Raw genomic sequence first — 18,329 nt, forward strand, 5'->3', positions numbered from 1 at the left:
GGGGGGGGAGACGGAAAGCCTCTGTGGCCAGAGTCACCACCGGCAGTTGGTCTTGAAACTACTCAGGGGGCCGCCCGCCTAGGCTACCTTCCATTTTGCTGGAAGTGGTGCCCTGGCCCTGTCACTTGTCACTTGCGCAGGGTGGCTGCTGCCTGGCACCATGGCCATGAGAATGAGGCCTCGTCAGTGGCAGCGTGCAGCGCCCTGCAGCCTTGGCCGGTTCCAGAGGGCTTCGGACATGCGGAGACCCCGCAGCTGGGACTCCAGGCCAGACTGCTCCTGGCGGCCCCCGTGTTCCTCGTTCTAGCCCAGCGACCAGCCTGAACTGCTGGACGTCTCCTTAGCGCCTCTGCTCCTTCTCAGGCCCCTGTCCAGACCTCCCTCCGCACACCTAACCCGAATATTCCTGAAGACCAAGCACGCTGACCTCTCTTCCCAGCAAGCCTCGGGATCCTCCAGTTGGAGGGACACTGAGTGTCTCGGGACCCCACGTGGTCAGCCTCGCTTTGGGGTCGCAGCCACACAGCTCTGCCCAGGCCCTGCAGCACCCACAGCAGCCGGGCACCTCAAAACGCCCACAGACACATGGCACCAAGTGGGGTGTCCCACCTGCTTGCACCATGGTCTGTGCCCAGGCCCAGGGCTGCCCAGGGCTCTGCACAGGCTGGGCAGCAGGGAGAGCCATGCGGCTCCGACTGAGAGGCTCCCAGAGGGCACTAGCGTGTCAGGGCCGCACCGGCTCGCAGCCAAGGCCCTGCCTGCCTCAGGCCCATGGCCGAGGACCTCTCACTCCTGGCAGCCTCCAGCACTCCTTGGGCCAAGTATGGGTGTGCTCCAGGGTCCTAGGAGAGGGCACCTTTCCCCTCCCCATTCAGTGAGCTACGGGGCCACCACACGCGGCACAGAGCAGGACACGCCCCATCTCGCCTCAACCAGGAGGGCTTCTGCCTCCTGCCCGCGGGGCTTCCCCGTCCTCCAGCCAGCCAGCAGGGCGTCTGCCCGGCCCTGCCCCCCAGCTCTGGGTGACTGGCAGTGGCAAGAGGTGGGCGGCCCAGGTGGGACAGGCCAGCAGGGGGTCGTGGGAGCATGTCAGGGGGGCTGCGTGGGTGGGAGAGGGCCACTCCGGCCAGCCCTTCCAGGTAGGATTGCTGAGTTCCTGGAGGCAGGACTGGCAGACTCTGGCCCCGTCCAGCCACAGAGCAGGCAGGGAGGCCCTCGGGTCGTCTGCCCTCGCTTGCTAAGTGCTGTCGTCCTTGTGAGTCCTCTGGTCAGGGACCACGCTGACGGGCAGATAGGCGACCAGTGCACTGCCGGCCAGGGGCTCACGGCTCCGGAGCTGTGGCTGCCCTCTGCGCCCTTCTGGGAGTCAGGGCAGGACGAGGCCACGGGTGGGGGTTGGGAGCAAGAGCCAGCTGCCCGCCTTCCCTGCCGTCCCCATTGGAGAAGACCCCCAGGCTTGCCTTCCAGCTCCTCTTCCTTAGCCGGACCCACCAAGGCCCCCCGGGGCTGCCGTCAGCCCAGCGTGCCCGCCTGAGGCCCCTCTTCCACCTGCTGCACAAGGGGCAGCACCTTCCTGCCGGAGGGCTGGGGCGCACTTCCGGAAGGGGATGGCTGTAGCCCTGTGGGAGGGGAGGTGGGCACTCCGGGGTCCCCTCCACACTGCCCGGGGAAGAGGAGGGCTGCGTGCAGGGCCACCGCACAGACTCCCACTGCCACCTTCCTCTTGGGGCTGGGCGGGCTGGGCAGGGCCGAGGGAAGGAGAGCAGCGGTCAGCAAGTTGAGGGACCCCAGGGGGGCAGGCACTGCCTGGCCCTCTTCTGGCGGCGCCTGTCCCACCTGTCCCAGCCGCTATCCCAGACACTGCCCTGCAGCCCTCAGGTAAGACGCACACAGGCACAGCAGGACCGGGCTGGGTTGGGTTCACTTGGAATCGTCTTTATTTCAGAACAAGCGTCTTATATGTACAGGAGAGTGAGCTACGGAGCACGCGCAGAGCAGAGCAGGGCACGCCCTGCCTCACCGCAGCCAGGAGGGGTCACCTCATCCACCCGGAGCTTCCTCATTCTCTGCAAAGAGCCCCTGTCCTGGGGTGCCGAGCTCCAGAGGGCAGGGAGGGAGCAGGAGGCCGGGCGTCGCCTACTCCCAGGACCTGATCTACGAGCGCTCGTTCAGGTCAGCATGAGACCAGGAGCTCAGGGTGGGGGGCTGAGCAGGGGCGCCTTCCATTCCCCTTAGGCTGGGGTGTCGTGTCACTGACCCCCTCGTGTCCTCTCTGGGCTACGGCTAAGGTCCTGTGCAGAGGAGCTGAGGCTCGGGCTGCACCAGGGTAGGGTGGGGGTGCTGAGCTGGAGGCTGGGCCTCGGCCGTCACTCTGGGGGGAGCAGGCGCAGAAGAGCTGCAGCTGGCCCTCGAGGGTGCCCCCGCACAACTACACACTGTCAAGCATCACCGTGGGGCTCACATGCCAGATCTGTGTGGGGAGCAGGGAAGGGTCCGTGCGGGGCGGGCTCCAGGCGGCCTTTTAGCTTTTTACATTAAGGATTTGGGCCGAAAGGCCATGGTGCCAGTTGCGCAACTTGGCAAAACGTGGGCTGTTACGTTCCGTTTCAAACCTTTCCCTGTGGCACAGAGACAGACAGAGACAGAGAGAGACAGAAGAGAGAAGAAAGGAGGGAAGAAAGGGGTTAGGGGGTACGACCACCATTCCCCTGGCTGACAGCCGGGGCGGCGGCGGGGCGGGAGGAGGGTGGCCTGGGGAGCTTTGCCACCCAGGGGCTAGGATGGAGGGACCGAAGTCCCTGCCTCGAGTGAGCGGGCCATGGAGGAGGGGCCTGGCTAGGCCCAGAGGGCGGGCAGGGCAAGGGGTGCTCCCTGGCCTATACGGTTGGGGCCGGGCAGGGCTGCTTTGGCTGTGGGCTCTCAGGACTGAACCAAACTGGCCGATGTGCCTAGGGTGGTCTCTGTCCCCCAGCTGGGCATCGAGTCGGAGAAGCGCCTAAGTCCTTCTGTGAGGCTTGGTGGGTGTACCTGTCAAGCCTCTGCCGCGCTGACCTCATGAGCCTGCCTGTCCTGAGAAGCCGTCGCACACCACTGCCCACCCTGCCCACCCAGGCCTGAGCTCAGCCCGGCACACGCTTGCACACGCATAGACACACTTACAAGGCCACTGTCACTGACACAGATTGCCAGGCCTCCACCCCATCCCCTGAGGATCTGCTCAGCTGAAGGCACAGGGCAGAGCAAGCCACGGTTGGGACGGAGAGGCAGGGGCCAGCGCCCAGGGAAGGTCGGGCTGCGGGCCAGAATCCTGCCCTCCACGCTGGAACTGCCTTCAGCAACTCCAGATGGGAGGCGTGGACTGGGCCACAGCAGCCACAAACGCAGTGCGTTTGTGTGTGTACAGCTCGGCCGCAGTCAGTGCCCCACTCCCCCCCGGACGCTGCTCGGCGATAAGAGGAGGGAACAACTAATGGCACGCCCGCCTCCAGGATGGACCCCGGGACTGCGCTCCTGAGAGAGGCCAGTCCTCGAACGGCCGTGTGCTAACACTTGCCATAGAGAGTGAGAGAGAGAGAGGAAGTGAGAAAGCACCCCCAGGGGAGACGGCCACTCTGCCATCCCTCCCCCTCCAGATTTTGGGCACACATGCACACGCTCTCGGTATGCTTCCCGAGCCTCCAGGTCTGAGACGTGAACCGTGCAGTCAACCCTGTGGGATCCAGCTCCCTTGACCACCACGCCACCCTGACCTCCGACCCAGAAGTAACATTCCTTTTTCATTGCCAGAGGGCACAAGCTCTTGCCAGAAACAGAAAAAGAGGAGGGGCAGAGAAGGCACCCCCGTGGGTCATGGGCAGACTGCAATCCGTCCCTCTCAGCGGCACGCCAGGGCCTGCACATGTGTGCCACAGATTTCTCAGGTCACTGGGCTGGGTCAGAATTGCAGCTGGCCGAGTGGGATCTGGCTTCCTTGGCCAGCAGGCTGTGCGGCCAGCCCTAAATAACGGTCTTAAAAATGACAGAATTTGGGGACCAGCAGTTGGCATAATGGCTATGTCGCTGGACTCCCATGTAGTCGACCGTGGTTCGAGGTCCGGACCCAGTATCTTAAAATCATGCTGGGCGAGTGTGCGTGCCCAAGATCGAACTCATGCTGGGCGTGTGTGTGTGTGTGTGTGTGTGTGTGCCCAAGATCCCAAGAGGAGAATGGAGAAGGGATTGCGGTGTGGCCATCCCCGCAGGAGGGGATTTCTCGCTTGCTATCTCTCTGTCTTTCTGGCGAGTGCATGCGCCCTATACCAAAAACCCCTCCAAAAAAAAAAAAAAAAGACAGAAGTGTAGAAAGGGAGAGCTGATAATAGACTAGTGGCTGCCTGGAGCAGCTGCCGGAGAGGTGGGCGTGGCTACACCAGGCCCTGGTGAGGGGGAGCCTGTGACCACGGAGACAGTCTGTGTCACGGGACTGAGGGCATCAGGCTGGCTGCTGTGCCACTGGGTCGTGAGTGTTACTACTGGGAGAGATGAAGAAGGACACAGGGCACGCCTTGGCGTTTCCCACACACCTGAGTATAAACCCCAGGAGGGGCGGGGCCGGTAGGCGATGTGGTTAAGGCTTGGATCTCCCACATGGCCACCATGGTTCAAATTCTGGACCCAGCAGCTCGAAAACCACGCTGGCTGCGTGTGTGTGCATGCCCAAAGTTCTGAGAAGAGAAGGGAGGAGAAGGGACTGTGGCGTGGCCATCCCTCATGGGGGTGATGTCTCCCTTCCCACCTCTCTGTTTCTCTCAGTAAGCCCACACACCCCACGGCAAAAAACAAGCGAAGCGAGCAGGAAGGCCAGTGTGAGGTCTCTGAGGACTGGAAGATGCGGCAGTGCCGGTCATATTTCTGCAGAACGGTCCCCGGGCCCCCAGGTGTGGAGGTCCACCTGCCCGCATCTGAAGGACCGGCAGGCTCTCTCTACAACCCGCATAGCTGGTCTCCGCATAAGCTGTTTCACAAAGGGCCCACGGCTAAGCTGCTGAAAACCACTGGTCCCGGTCAACCCTTCCTTACACCAGGAATCTCAGGTCCAGAGACATCACGGGAACGGCCTCAGCCACCCAGAAGCAGCGGCAGAGCCACGGCCTACCCACCTCCGTTCCCTTTCTTCCGCACACCCGCCCCTCTAAGGGGTGAAGACAGCCTGAGCAAATGCCCTGTGGCAGGGCCACGCGTCCTCAGCCCGGGCGCAGAGGCGGTCAGGACCGTCCCGCAGGGTCCACCCAGGTTGCAGGGGCAGACGCAGCCCTGCCTGTAAAGACACCGTCCTTGCAAGGCCCAGTGTGGCTGGGTGACAGCGTGTCCTGGATGCTCCGCGACAGGGTCCGGGCGGCCCTGGGGAGTTGGCAAGTCTAGGGAGCCTGCCCCGCTGAGAGTCAGGGATCCCCACCCGTCAAGGGAAGAAGCGAGGAGCGGGAGGTGCAGGGGAGTTGCAGCCCACGGGTTCCCAGACTGGTCGGGACGGCAGAACACCAGGGACTGCACACCAGGGGACGCGGGAACACCAGTGCTCCTGTCTCCCTGAGAGGGCCAGGCAGGGCGGGCACTAGGAGAGCCACCACCTCCGCCCGGGCTGGAGCGGGGACAGGAAGAAGGACTATACCGCAAGGCAGGAAGCAGGGAGGTGCCCCAGACGCCGCAGGAGGGCAGCTGTGCAGGGGTGCGGGGAGGACCAAGGGAGACCGGGCTCTGGGGAGTTCCCTGTCTGGAGGAGAGCCTGCAGCGCCCACCCACCGCTGCTCTGCACTCGCTCCTCTGTGCGGCCAGGGGGTCAGCGACCTCTATCAGGTGGCATCACGGGAGCAGAGTGCTCACAGGCAGTGGGCCAGGAGGGCAGGGGTGTCGGGGCTGCCCTCTGTGGGCCTCCAGGGCGGACATGCCCAGCAGCAGGGTCCAGCTGCCTCACGGACTCAAGCCCTGCCTAGGACAGAGCCCTGCCTAGGACTTACTCCTGGTCGCCCTCCCGGCTGCCTAACATGGAATGGCCTGAGCCGGCGAGGCCCTGGCAGGCCTTCCAGGAGTCAGAGGGGCACAGTGGCGACCTCTCTGAGAGACGGTGGAAGCTGGGAGGCCCAGCACCGCCTGCACCAGCTGCAGGAGCCCCGCAAGCGAGTGCCAGGCCGCCAGGCCGCCAGGGTCAGGCAAGCGGGCACAATTTCCTGAGGTCCAGGGGTCTCTCTTGGGAGGGGAGCCGAGCGCTTGGCTGCTGCCTGGCTGCTCAGGGCTGCTGCCTCCCTGGAAAGACAGGGGCCTGGAAGGTTACTGTCTCGGGCACCGGAGCCTCAGAGGGAAGCTGCGCATCAGCAGATACCAGATACGCCATTGGATCCCCAGCATGGAGGAGAGGGCAAGGCTCTGAGCTCTGCAGGGGTCCAGGGCGGCAGGCGGCTGTGCCAAGGGTGCCAGAGGTGAGCAGTCTGCAGGCTCTCCACGCACACGGCCTCCTCCCGTGAAGTCGGCAGTGCCCCACCTGGCACAGAGCCCGACGCTGCTCACTGTCCTCGCCGATGTCCCTGCTGCAGGGCAATGGGACGGGGGAAGGTCTTGGCCCAGCCATGAGGCTGCGGAGGCTGTCGCCGTGCGTGGGCTCTAGCACACGTGGAAGTGGTCTGCAGCGGAGCTCCGCCGGGAGCAGCCTGCATGAGACCCCTAGAGCCCTCGCTGGGTTCCAAGAGGCGGCTTGGAAGGAGAAGGGTGCGGAGGCGGTGCTGACCTTAGCCAACGACATGCATCAACAGGAATGGGGACAGTGCCCCTGCTCAGCTCGCACACGCTCACGGCCCCCCGGGGGATACGCACACGCCCTTCTGCTCAGACGCACTTGGGTGAGCCCAGGGCCCCCACTGTGGCTAGTGGTCACAGTCACTCCTTTGGGCTTTTGTCACAAACATCTGAATCTCTGCACACACCTCCCCCCTTCCCTGTGCTGGTCCAGAGGCTGCTTGGGATCAGTGACGTGGGAGGCTCTGCCTCGGAGGACCCCCTTCAGAAACTAGTCAGGAAAGGGGAGGAGCAGGAGGCGGTGCCCTCGTCCTGGGTGGAAGCCTTGCGGGGTGCCCAGAGCCTCCACTGCGGGGCTGCGACCGCAGGCAGGAGCCCGTAGGTGCAGAGACCATGGGGCGGGGCTCCGTGCCTGGGATTTTTACGCTGTTCACAGTGGATGTGTGCTCTCCAGTCTTTGGGAAGTCTACACTGCTCACCAAAGCATCGATGTGGATGGCTTCAAGGGGGAGGAGGACATGGAGACGGCGGCGGGCGGAGGAGCACGGGAGGAGGGGAAGCTAGAACTCGCCACGAGGAGGTAGGCCCTGACTCTCAGCGAGAGCACCCTCACCCTATTCCAGGTCTGCCACCCGGGCGCAGGGACTGCCAGCTGAGAACTGCCATGGGCCCAGGCCAGCGGCCATCCCTACCAGGCCTGGGAGGGCCACGCTCAAGGACGGGCACCCGCTATGAAGCAAGAGTGGCCCAGGAATGAAGCCCACGCGCCTGAGCTGGCCAGGCCTCCTCTCTGTGGGTCGCCCTGGCCATGGCCGGGCAGCAGGCACCGGCAGCTCCATGAAATGGGGCACCCTCGCAGCCCCACCCCTGCACAGCGCCAGGCCTGCTGGGCTGGGTGACCCAATGCTCGTACCAGGCACAGCGAGCCCCCGCCTCGCCATGGAAGGCCCTCGCCATGGAAGCGGGCTCCAACGTGTCCCGTTACGCCTGATGCCTTCCATTGAAGGGCCCAGACAGCAGCTTGGTGGTCTCGGACCTGCTGCCAGGGAGCCCATGCCCTGGGAGCCCAGCCCTGCTGGAGGCCTCCTTGCACCGAGGCGGCAGGGCAGCCCTCTGAGCAAGCGTGGAGCTGGCACCCGGCACAGGCCCGAGGGAATGCCTGCATGGCCTTCCAAGTGCCTGCTTCCCAGCGCCCAGCCTCAGCACCATGGGGCAAGCCCTGAGGTGAGTGGGCAGGCAAGGTGGCCAGCCTGGTGCCCGCGGGGGACAGACGTCCTCATTCTCAACAGCCCAGCCAAGGCCTAAGCAGCCCTGCCTCCTGCCAGGGACGGAGCCAGGGCTCCTGGGGTCCTCGCTCCTGTGACCTGGGCCTGGGGGCTGGAGACTCAGCCCCAAGTCCCCGCCCCTGTCACTGCCCCAGGACGGTGGCTCCAAGCCAGCATGTGCTGGGGTCCTTTTGGGGCCAGGGCTTTCCAGTGCAGGAACTTGAGAGGGTCCCCCCCGGGGTCTGACGGGACTGCCAGGAGGGTGGGGGTAGAGGCAAGCCCTAGGGTGAGGCCAGGCACCTACCTTGACCTTCGCAGGGCTTCTTCATCAGGGTCTTGCACTGTGGGACGAAAGGAGCTGGTCAGGGGCCTCATGGGGACAGAAGGGAGAGCTCCACGGGCATCGTGTCCCCGAGGTTCACCAGGCCCTGAGCGGTCACTGCCCGAGCCTGTGCCCGTGGACCGCGGGAACCGCAAGCTGTGTGCTCTGTCCAGGGCCGGGGGCGTGGTGCAGCCAGGAGGCCGGCTGTGGCCTGAGAGGTCCTCTCGTCCTGCACAAGCCTGCTGCCCCCTGCTGGCGGCTGAGCCGGAGGCACCACTAGTGGACCGACAGGGTGGAGGGGGCGGGCTGCACTGCCTGGCCCCTGCGGGCCCCAAGTCTGCCAGCTGGCCCAGGACTGGCGTCTCCCCTGCTTGCCCACCCCGACATCCCTCACTCACTGAACTCCGTGCCCGTCATCTGGGCCAGGATGCGGAAGGAGCGAGACTGCAGGTTGGAGGACCGGCGGGCCCACTCGTCAGCCTCGTCTTCCGGCTTGCTCTGGTTTTTAATCACAGCCTGGTACACGGGGGAGGCACTGTCCACGGTGAGGTCCTTAACAGGAAGGCTCCTGCGGTACAGAGAGAGGTGTGGGCGAGGGCAGGCTGCAGCCCGGACCCCGCCCAGAGCCCCTCGTGCCCCGCTGCATGGTGCCCACCGTGGCTCTCCACATGCTGAGAACCCGTGACAAGGGTGTGGCCTGGGTCCTCGGTGCTCAGGGTGGTCATCACAAGGGGCAGGGGCTCCCCTCACTCATGAAGGGCCAGCAGGCTTGACCCCCTCCATCCCCCCACCCAGTGCTGGCTCAAGGCCCCAGCCTGAAGGCCCTGCTTCTGGCTGGACTGTCTTTAAGGAGGAGGCAGAGAGGTCTTCTCGAAGTCAGTCTGACCACCCTAGCAGTCCTGAGCCTGGTGCGGAGTAAGGACAGGCCGTGGCGGACCCAGAGGCTCCCCGGGCTCCCCCACTGCCCTCCTCCCGCCTTTGGATATAAAGGAGGATCTGCCAGCGCCATTGACTGCGGCTCTGAGCTCGGCCACGCCCGCGGTCCCACTGGGAGGAGGGGTGAGAAACCAGGCAGAGGCCTGGGTGACCCTGGTACAGCCCGCAGGGACACTGGGGTTCCTGGCCTTGGGGCCTGGGGAGTGGAGCTGCAGGGAGGGCCACAGTTCCTCTGCCCAGGGCAACACCGAGGACCTGGTGACCCCGGCGCAGTCCAGGGTCTGGCTTGTGTGGGTGCCCAGAGGCTGAGCAGGATGACAAATCCCAGAGCCCTGCCAGTCCAGGGATCCCACCGCAGACTGGCAATGGTCAACGGCTTTTGGGTGTCCACTCACTCCAGACACGGGGCTGCAGAGGGTCCAGCCCACCCAGCCCACCCTCTCAGTGGTCAAGGCGGGCACACGCCAAGCCCACGACTGTAAGAGACTGCTAGCCCACCCCTCGCCTCTTGCAGATGCTGAAACTGGGGTCCAGAGTGGCCAGCCGACTGCTTCTGGTTACGGCAGGCAGGGGCCCCACTGAGTTGGCACCTAGGCTGCCCAGATCCTGCCCACATCCTGCCCACCAGGCCCTCTACAACTGGAAGGCTCGGGAAGGCCTGCTCTGCCCGCAGGGCCCTGTGCACGTGCTCTGTGCTGGAGGGTTCTGCCCCGACATGCCCACCTGTCCTGCACCCCCTGGCCTGCCAGGCTGGCCAGTGATAGAGGAGCCCCCGTGGTGACGTCTCCTATCCTCCCTGGGAGGAGCCGGGCAGCTGGCTCTCAGCAGTGGCCCTGCTTCTGACTCAGGGTGGACTACACAGCCGAGCAGGAAGGAGACCCGGGTCTCTGCCCCAGCCTGGGGAGTGCAGGTCCTGCAGCCCAAGATGGGGTCAGAGGAAAGACCAGCAGATCCCTCTAGAAGCAGCCAGGGAGGAGCCTGCAGCAGCTGCCTGGGAACACCCTGCTGGAGAGGCCATTTCTGGTATAGGAGTCCCTGCGGCCAGGGGTGAGAGGGCAGTAGGAAAGCAGAGAGGTCTCCTGGTCCTGGCTCCTGGCTGCGAGGAGGAGGGACACGCACTGTGGAGGGTACTGCAAGGAGGAAGGGCGTGGGCCCTAGCGCAGGCCGAGCCTTCCAGTCAGGCCGTCTGCACTGAGCTTTGTGGTCTGAAAGCAGGTGGGAGCCACTGTCCCTGAACACGCCCGCCGGCACCTCCCCAGCTCCAGCTCCTTCTCAGGCCGCGAGGGCTCAAGGAACCGCCAGGAGGGGCTCCTCGGGACCCACTAGCATGGCTTTGACACCAACAAGATGCAGAGTCCAGGGACTCGGGCTGCAGGGGCAACGAAGCCGGCAGCCAGGTGCGGAACAGCTGCTTTTCAGGACAGCGAGGCTCACCAATGGCCCCCAGAGCTGACTCGTCTTTCCCTGCCCGTGGCCAGTCCCAGCAGGGGCCAGCTCCTGCAGGTCTGTCTCCCAGGAGGACCCTGGGCAGCAGCCTCCACGTGGCCAGTCGCCCCCTGCCAGCTCTGCATTCTACCCAGCGTGGATTCTGGCACCCAGGTCGACGTGGTCCCAGCGCCGGTGGGAGAGGCTGGGGGAGCCTCCCCGGAGCTCATCCAGGACACTGGGCCCCACCCCACTGGGAGTAGCGCGCGGTTACCCTGGATCGCTGTGGCCGCAGGGAAGTTATTCGGCAAACCCAAAGGCAGGACTTGCCTGTCTGGGCCGCAGGGGATGCTGTCCGGAGGGAGGTGGGTGTGAGAAAGAACGTGGACTGACCACGGTCCTCAGGCACATCCCACCAAACCCACACACCATCCGGCCACCAGACAGACGACGACGGGACAGACATTGCAGGGTCTACTTACGCCAGCGGTGACGCCCTGCCAAGCAGAGGAAAACCCAGCCGTGAGTGCGCGTCCGTCAGGGAGGGCGGGGCGGCGCACAGAGCGGGGTTAGGGTCAGAAATGCGTTATGGCAGTGGGGGGTGAAGGAGGAAGAGAGAGAAAAAAGAAAAGGTCAGTGAGGAAGGGACCTGGACCGTCACGCAGACGTGGGAGCACGCGGTGGCCAAGAGGGCACCCTGCCGCTCGGCGGCAGCAGCTCACGGGCTGACGGAGAGGCAGGGAGGGGTGGCAGGGAGGTGCGAAGGTCCTGAGAAGCCGGGATTAATCAGCACAGCACGTGCCCGTCTCGGGCCCTCGTGGTGAAACCGAGTGACAGAGGCCCCCGGTGTGCGGGCACGCACGGGTAGCAGGGCGGCCCTCGTCCCCACCGAGCTTCCACCTTGAAGAGCACGCCAAGGGCACACGTGGCCAGAAATGTGAGCTGGAAATCCCTGCCGGCTCTCGGGCTTAGGCTGCCTTGTTTTCCCGGGTATGCATGAGCTAATGGTTGTGTTTTTAACCTGGCATGGACATATTTTCTACTCTAAGTGATGGGATTAAAGAAATCCACATTGCCCAGAGAGAGGCAGAGCGGCAGCCCTGAGCCTGGCAGTCGGACGCTCACAGGGCCCCAGGGCTGGCGATCCCGCCCCCTGGTGGCCAAGAGGAAGCACTGCAGTCCCGGGAGGGCACCAGGCCCCTGAGACCCGGAGCCAGGGAGGTTCACACCAAAGTGCCACCTTTAGGCCTCTGGCGAGGACCCTGTAACTGCAGGGATGTCATAGCCACAGGTGTTGCGCCAAGCACTGTAGGACTTCTCTGCGACTTTTAAACCCTTCTGGCCCTCTTATGTTTTCCTAGCTTCGGAAAAAAGTAAAACTGTCATTTTAAGACTTTTTGCCTGGAGTTGCTGCGGATCTGGCCCAGGTACAAGATGCTGCCAAAGAGGTAACTGGCCAGTCGTGTTGGTCAACACAGCGGTATTCCCGAGGACAAGCCACTGCACCCATGTGTATGTGTGTGTAAGACAGAGACGACAGCCAGAGAGTCAGAGAGACGGAGAGAGACAGAGAAACAAAACAGAAGAGGCAGAGAGAAAAGGAGAGTGAGACAGACAGACGCGCAGAGGGTCACTAATGTCTGCACTTAGCGTTTTCACCCACACATGGCTTTAGGCCCTCTTGCCTGCTCTGCCCTCAAATTGCTCCACCACCGCTAATGGGCACATTCCGGGAAACAAGGACATCTGAAATCCCAAGGCTGGATGTCCCTGGGCAGAGCAGAGGCGGAAGGTGCCCTCAGTGGGATTAACCGCCACAGCACCTGGGGCGATCCATCCCAGCCCCCCAAGCCAGAAGCACAGCCACGTTCTCGACTGGGTTCTCCACTGGGAGCTCGGCGGCCTCCCACCCGAGCATGGCTTAGCTGCGAAGGCCGGGACGAACGTGCTCCTCGGCAAGAGGGCGGCAGAAGCGGCTTTCTGAACCAGCCCTGGCCGCGCCTGGGAGACGCAGGTTCCTGCAGGCCCTGGGGCACCCCTAGCTGCCTCTGCACGTCTCCCGAAGCTTCCCGGACACAGGCTCTGAGGAGAGGGTGGCCAAGTGCCGGGAGAGCCCGGGTGAGAGAGGAAGCTGTGGATGGCGCCCAGGCGTCCCCCTGGCCTCTGCAGATGGAGCCCTGACGGGCGGCGGCGTGGAGGAGAGGCGCTTACCCGCTGAAGTCACTGCCCTGGGCCTGGGCCTGGCCGGCAATGGCATCCATGATGGCGTCTTGGGAGTACATGCTAATGGGCGTGTTGTACTGCGCGTGGATGATGGTGGCCTTGCCGCCCAGCCCCTTCACCTCGATGGGCTTGTGGGTGGACAGGGCTGAGTCCTTCAGGGCGCTGGGGTTGAAGCGTTCCTGGTATTCGGCGCTGGGGTGGGGGGCACGTGAGGGGAGGGGAGAAGGAGAAAAGGGCTGGTGGTCACAGGGGAGGCCAAGACAGGGCTGGGGGGGGGCAGAGCTCCCAAAGCCAGAGCCCTAAGCCCGAGTGGGCTACCCATGACCCCACGTGGGTCTGCTCAGCACAGTCGCAGGCACCTCCCATGCCCTGCACAGGGGGATCAGCAGGGGTGCCAGGCGTGGCGAGATCCCCTCACAGCAGGGGAAGCAGGACGGATTGGTCAGGGGAGTGGAGCAGGAGGTAAGGACAGGAACCAGCCAGAGCGACAGGCAGCGGCACCCCAAGCTGAGTCCAGGACGCCCCGAAGGTGAAAGCACCCCGTGGGCCTGCAGGGACTCAGTCAAGGTCCTCATCCCCCGGCAGGGCGGCGGTTCGGGGCTCTGCTCTCCAGGTGCCTCAACGCCTGCACTTCCTCCTGGAGCAGCCGGTGCGGGCCCCCTCGAGTCCGGCTGGCTGCACGGCCCTCCAGCCTCGACCCATCGGCCTCTTCCAGCCAACAGACGGGCCCACTCCAGACAAAGGCAAAAGCAGGCCCTGCCCTCCCGAGGGACCCGGCCGGGTCAGGAAGGTCTTCGGCTCACACAGGCCCGGTGGCCGTGGCACTCTACCCACCCCACCAGCCCGGCCTGCCAGTCTTAAGCAGCTGCAGCAGAAAACTGGGAACACTGGGCCTGCCGGACGGAGCCCCCAGCACCTGTACTCCACCCTGGCGTCACGCACATGCAGGTCCGCCTGGCGGCACAAAGGCACCCTCACTCACACATGCACACGCGCCCACATGCAGACTCGCACGCACTCCCCACACCAGACAGCCACGCACGCACATGCTGGGGCAGGCCCGCGAGCGCACACGCATGCTTTCCTTTGATACTAACTTGGCCGGAGAGTTGGCTACCACCTGGGGAGAGAGCGGGTAGAGAAGACAGGCAGTCAGAGTAGGCCTCCTGCCGGGCTTTCGAACATGGGACCATCCTCAGAACCGTGTCGGGAGACGCACCAGCCGAACCAGGGCTGGCTAAGAAGCGTAAGTGAGACACGAGAGCTGGGAGCCGCAATGGCAGCCTACCGGTTCGGCTCAGAGAGGCTGCCGCGCAGCGTGTCCCCTGCAGACCCTGGCACCTTCGGCTTGGCCAGGGAGGGGTTTCCTGCCCCTTCACAGACACTTACATTACACACCTGAGAGCCCCACACACAGCCTGGCTACAGGCCCCGGGGGAAACGGGACGGAGACAGGACTGCCATGGCTGCTGCAGGAAGAGCCGGGGCCTGGGCACCTCTAGGCCAGAGGGCAGCGCTGCACGGAGCCTCGTTCACAGAGGCAGCTCGGAGCCCCACTCGCCAACTAGGCACTGCAGGGGGGCGGCTGTGGGTGAGTGCGCGGCCGCGAGAAGCATTCACTTCCGGGGGGCAGGTGGCCCTAGCCACCGCTCCTGGGGCACAAGGGTAGTGAGGCCGGTGCAGTCTCCAGGGCTTGCTCTTAAGGATCTCGTGGGCCAGCAGTGAGGCAGAACAGGGGAGCAAGGAGGCCCAGGGAGAAGCATGGAGGCTAGAAAGCCCCCAGTTGAGGCAACCCAGCTTGAACACCCCAGTCAGACCCTGCCCCTCGCTCTTGTATCTGGGGCCCAGCCTCCTGGAGTAGAGGCTCCTGCAGGAACCGCCCACATCACAGTGTTCCATTAAACCAAACGCCCTGCAGGAGCTGAGCAGGGCAGAGGCCCTGTCTGAACCCTGAGGGAAGGAGAAGAAGGTGGGGCTCTCTGCCCAGATCTGCCCACTCTGGGCTCTGGCTGGAAACCTGGACAGCAGCTGGCCAGGCCCTGGTCATCCTGCAGCCAGGACCCTGGTGATCTTTACAGAGGCCCTGCCCAGTCCCACACTCAACTCTGTCCCAGAGTTGATACAATCCCCTCTGCCCTCCCAGGCTCAAAATAGCTGCAGCAGAGCTATCTGAGGAAGGCCGGCGTGGGCTCCCGCTCCTTCTCCATGTTTGGCCAGAGCTGACAGCTGCAGGGTCAGCCCCTGCCCTGGCCGCCCCAGTGTCCCCTGCAGAGGGCAGTGTCGGCCCTGCGGGAGGGGACTGCTCTGCCCTGCTGGCATCCAGCTCCTTCTCTGGCATGGGCTCCTGTCCCCTGCTCAGCTTCCACTGGGGACGTGTCTCAGAGAAGAGCCAAAGTCCGGTCTTGGGGAAGATGAGTCCAAGACGCAAGACCTGCCCTGGGGGCCTGAGGGACACTGCCCGACACTGCCAGCCAGAGAGAAGGAGGGGGCTGTGGGCATACCTGGCCCACCCTGGTACCCCACCTCCCCCTCTCCTCTTTCCACAAGGCTTGAGCTTCCAAGGAGTCACGCTGCAAGCTGCCCAGAGGAGACATTAGTGGAAGGGGCTTCTCTCTCTCTCCCTCTTTTTTTTTTTTTGAAGAGGTTTTCGCTATAGGGCGCGTGCGCTCGCCAGACAAACAGAGACAGACAGAGAGACAGAAAGCGAGAAATCACCCCCCAGGGGGGATGGTCACGCCGCAATCCCTTCTCCTCCATTCTCCTCTCGGGATCTTGGGCACACACACACATGCACCCGGCGTGAGTTTAAGTCACTGGGTCCAGGACACGAACCACGGTCGACCACGTGGGAGTCCAGTGACATGGCCATTATGCTAACTGCTGGTCCCTGGAAGGGGCTTCTCTTTGAAGCCAGACAGGACAGAGTTCAAATCCTGATCCTGCCTCTCCCGTGACTCTGAGTGAATTACTACTGCCTCGGCCACAGTTTCCTCATTCGTAAAATCAAGATGGCAGTGCCCACTACAACAATGGATTGTGCAGACAAAACTGGACCCCCCAGGCTAAAGCCCTGGGTAAGTGGAATAAGTCTGCGATGGACAGACATGCAACTCGCACCCGCTGCCCTGCTGCCGGGAGACACACAGTTAGACACTTAGCAGAGGGGGGCCTTGGCCTGCCAGGGGCTGCCTCAGCCTGCCCCGGCCGCAGGCTCCTGCCCTTCCTGTTGGCATCGCCAGAAGAGCACGTCGGTTGTTGCTCAGGTAAGTGCCTCCCCTGCCTCCCCTGCCCTTCTCCCCTTCCCAGAAACCGCCAGACTCTGAGTGTCAGTGACAGCTTGCACATTCGCCAGGCTCTGGTCCGCCCCTCACCAGCAGAGGCCCCTCGGGAGTCCCAGAAGTAGAGGTGGGATGGTCAGTGGGCCCCCGTCTCCACGCACGGTGGAGTCAGGCGGCCTGGCACCAGTCCTTTCTGCCACTCAGAGCTGTGTAACCTCGGGCAAATCACTCACCCCGGCTGAGCTTCCGTGGCCAGCTCTGGGGCGGGTAGTGCCGGCCTCTGAAGTTACGGCAGAGGTGTGTTGGGTCTACTTGCTGAGAGAGGGCGCACCATGAGCTGATGGCCGGCCCCAGCACAGGTGGGCCTCCGGGGGTCCCAGTCTTCTGGACAGTGGCCCCCCTGCCTGGGTCCTGTCCCAGAAAGGCCCAGGAAGACCTACCAGCTCCTCTAGGGCCGGGCAAAGAGGCCAGAATTGTCTGGGGGAGCCCTGGGTGTTAGACAGCATCTGTCACCTGAGTCACCCAGCGAGCATAGAGTGCCAGGGGCCAGCTTCACCCAAGGCCTCAGAAAGAGCTGAGAGCCGGGGGTCCCCAGGCGCGGTGACCTGGTGGGCAGGGCAGAGGGAAGGGCCAGGGCAGGCTCTGCCTGTCCTGGTTCCTACTGGGACTCCTCTGCTCACCAGTGGGGTCGCTGGGCAGTGCCACACGGTGAGTGTGTGTGACACGGTAGAGATTGGCGCCTTACACGTGGCAGCCCTCACGTCCTCCTGCTAGGACAGAGTCGTGGGCAGCCGGGTTCCGCCCACTGCGGCACAGAGGCACGCTGACCCGCCCAGCAGGCAACATGGCCTGAACCCAGCCCGCTCTGCCTCCGTGCCCTGGAAATAACCACGCAGACGGCGCCGGGGGAAAGCAGGAGTTAAAGAAGCTGAGAACGTGTTCGGAGCCGGGGTTCCTTTCCCTCGGTCCCTCTCCTGATGCCCTGGCCCCCTGTTATGGTACCTCCTCCTCACTGGTGGTCCTGTCTAGACTGAGGTGGGTGGAACCGGGACTACTGTTCTCGTCCATGAGGTCCTACTTCCTTGCAAGCTCAGTTTCCCCACACCATTGCCGAATCTCTTCCTACACAGCTCATATGCTCCCTCCTCCAGGCAGCCTTCCCAGACTCCTCTCAGCCCTGGAGGACTCACCTTCTACCTCTCACCCTTCCCTGCTACTGCCTCAAGGCTCCCCCAGGTCAGGGACCAGCTGTCTCCTGCTTCACAGGTCCTGAAAGCTGGAAGCTAAGCCGTCCCGCTCTGGGAAGTGGCCTGGGGTGAGTTTCGGAAATCAGTCTTTTGCATCCAGGCCTGGCCTGGCCACTTAGCTGCTGTACAACTGGGCCCCATGGCTTAGCCGACTCTGAGTCTCAGTTTCCTCCTTTGCAATCCCACGCGTCCCCCCAAAGCAATGCCGTGGCTGGCTCACGGCCGACTGACTGAGCCCAGCTGCCCCTGTCCTCGCCCTGACCGCCTGACCAGGCCTCCCCGAGCACCGAGGGCCCAGGAGACCCTGACCTCCAGGGCAGAGCTGTGCCCAGTACCTACCCTCCTGGGAGGCCGGCCCCCAGGGCCTTCCCGCGGAGGCCCCGCTGATACATCTGGGCCATCTCCCTCAGGGTCTCTGCCGAGTACAGGCCGATGGGGTTGTTATACTGCCTTGGCCGACTCGAGCCCGGGGCTCTCGGGCCTAGTGGGTCCCGGGCGCCCTCTGGGCTGGCCTTGGCCCCCAGGCCACCCTGTGGAGGGCCGGGCTCGGAGGCCTCGGTGTGTGAGAAGACGGAGGTCTGGGAGAAGGAGGCGCTAACGGTGCCCCTGAGCTCCGGGGTGGCCCCTGCATCGGGGCTGGGACTGGGGCTGGGTGCCGCCAGGCCACCGTTGGTGTCCAGAGCAGGCTCCTGGCACAGGCAGCGCCATGCAGGGAGAGAGAAGAGAGCGGTTAGAGCAAGCGTTTCCCACGCACCCGTGAAACACCTGTTAGTGAGCCCGGCCGCTGCCCACACAGCCCTGCCCACGCAGCCCCGCCCACACAGCCCCCCACAACCGCAGCCCTCCCCACGCAGCCCTGCCCACAAAG

At 64.3% G+C, this 18,329-nt stretch overlaps 1 protein-coding gene across 9 annotated transcripts in view; it reads right to left on the minus strand.

Annotated features, from left to right (window-relative positions):
- Window positions 1-18,329, minus strand: part of LDB3 (LIM domain binding 3) — a 62,775-nt gene that overhangs the window by 32,306 nt on the left and 12,140 nt on the right. For 2 of the 9 annotated variants that reach the window (XM_006165494.3, XM_014582951.2), the window contains exons 5-9: window positions 14,034-14,056; window positions 12,925-13,128; window positions 11,196-11,210; window positions 8,751-8,920; window positions 8,335-8,371 (exon numbers count right to left, since the gene is read on the minus strand). In XM_006165494.3, the coding sequence (XP_006165556.2) occupies window positions 8,335-8,371; window positions 8,751-8,920; window positions 11,196-11,210; window positions 12,925-13,128; window positions 14,034-14,056 (449 nt within the window). Of the gene's footprint in view, window positions 1-1,914; window positions 2,619-8,334; window positions 8,372-8,750; window positions 8,921-11,195; window positions 11,211-12,924; window positions 13,129-14,033; window positions 14,057-17,800; window positions 18,151-18,329 lie in introns of those variants that run through there. The other 7 variants (XM_014582949.2, XM_014582952.2, XM_014582950.2 and 4 more) reach the window with 5 other exon arrangements.

The sequence above is a fragment of the Tupaia chinensis genome, unplaced genomic scaffold, assembly GCF_000334495.1.
Source record: "Tupaia chinensis unplaced genomic scaffold, TupChi_1.0 Scaffold143923_1, whole genome shotgun sequence".
Taxonomy (NCBI): domain Eukaryota; kingdom Metazoa; phylum Chordata; class Mammalia; order Scandentia; family Tupaiidae; genus Tupaia; species Tupaia belangeri.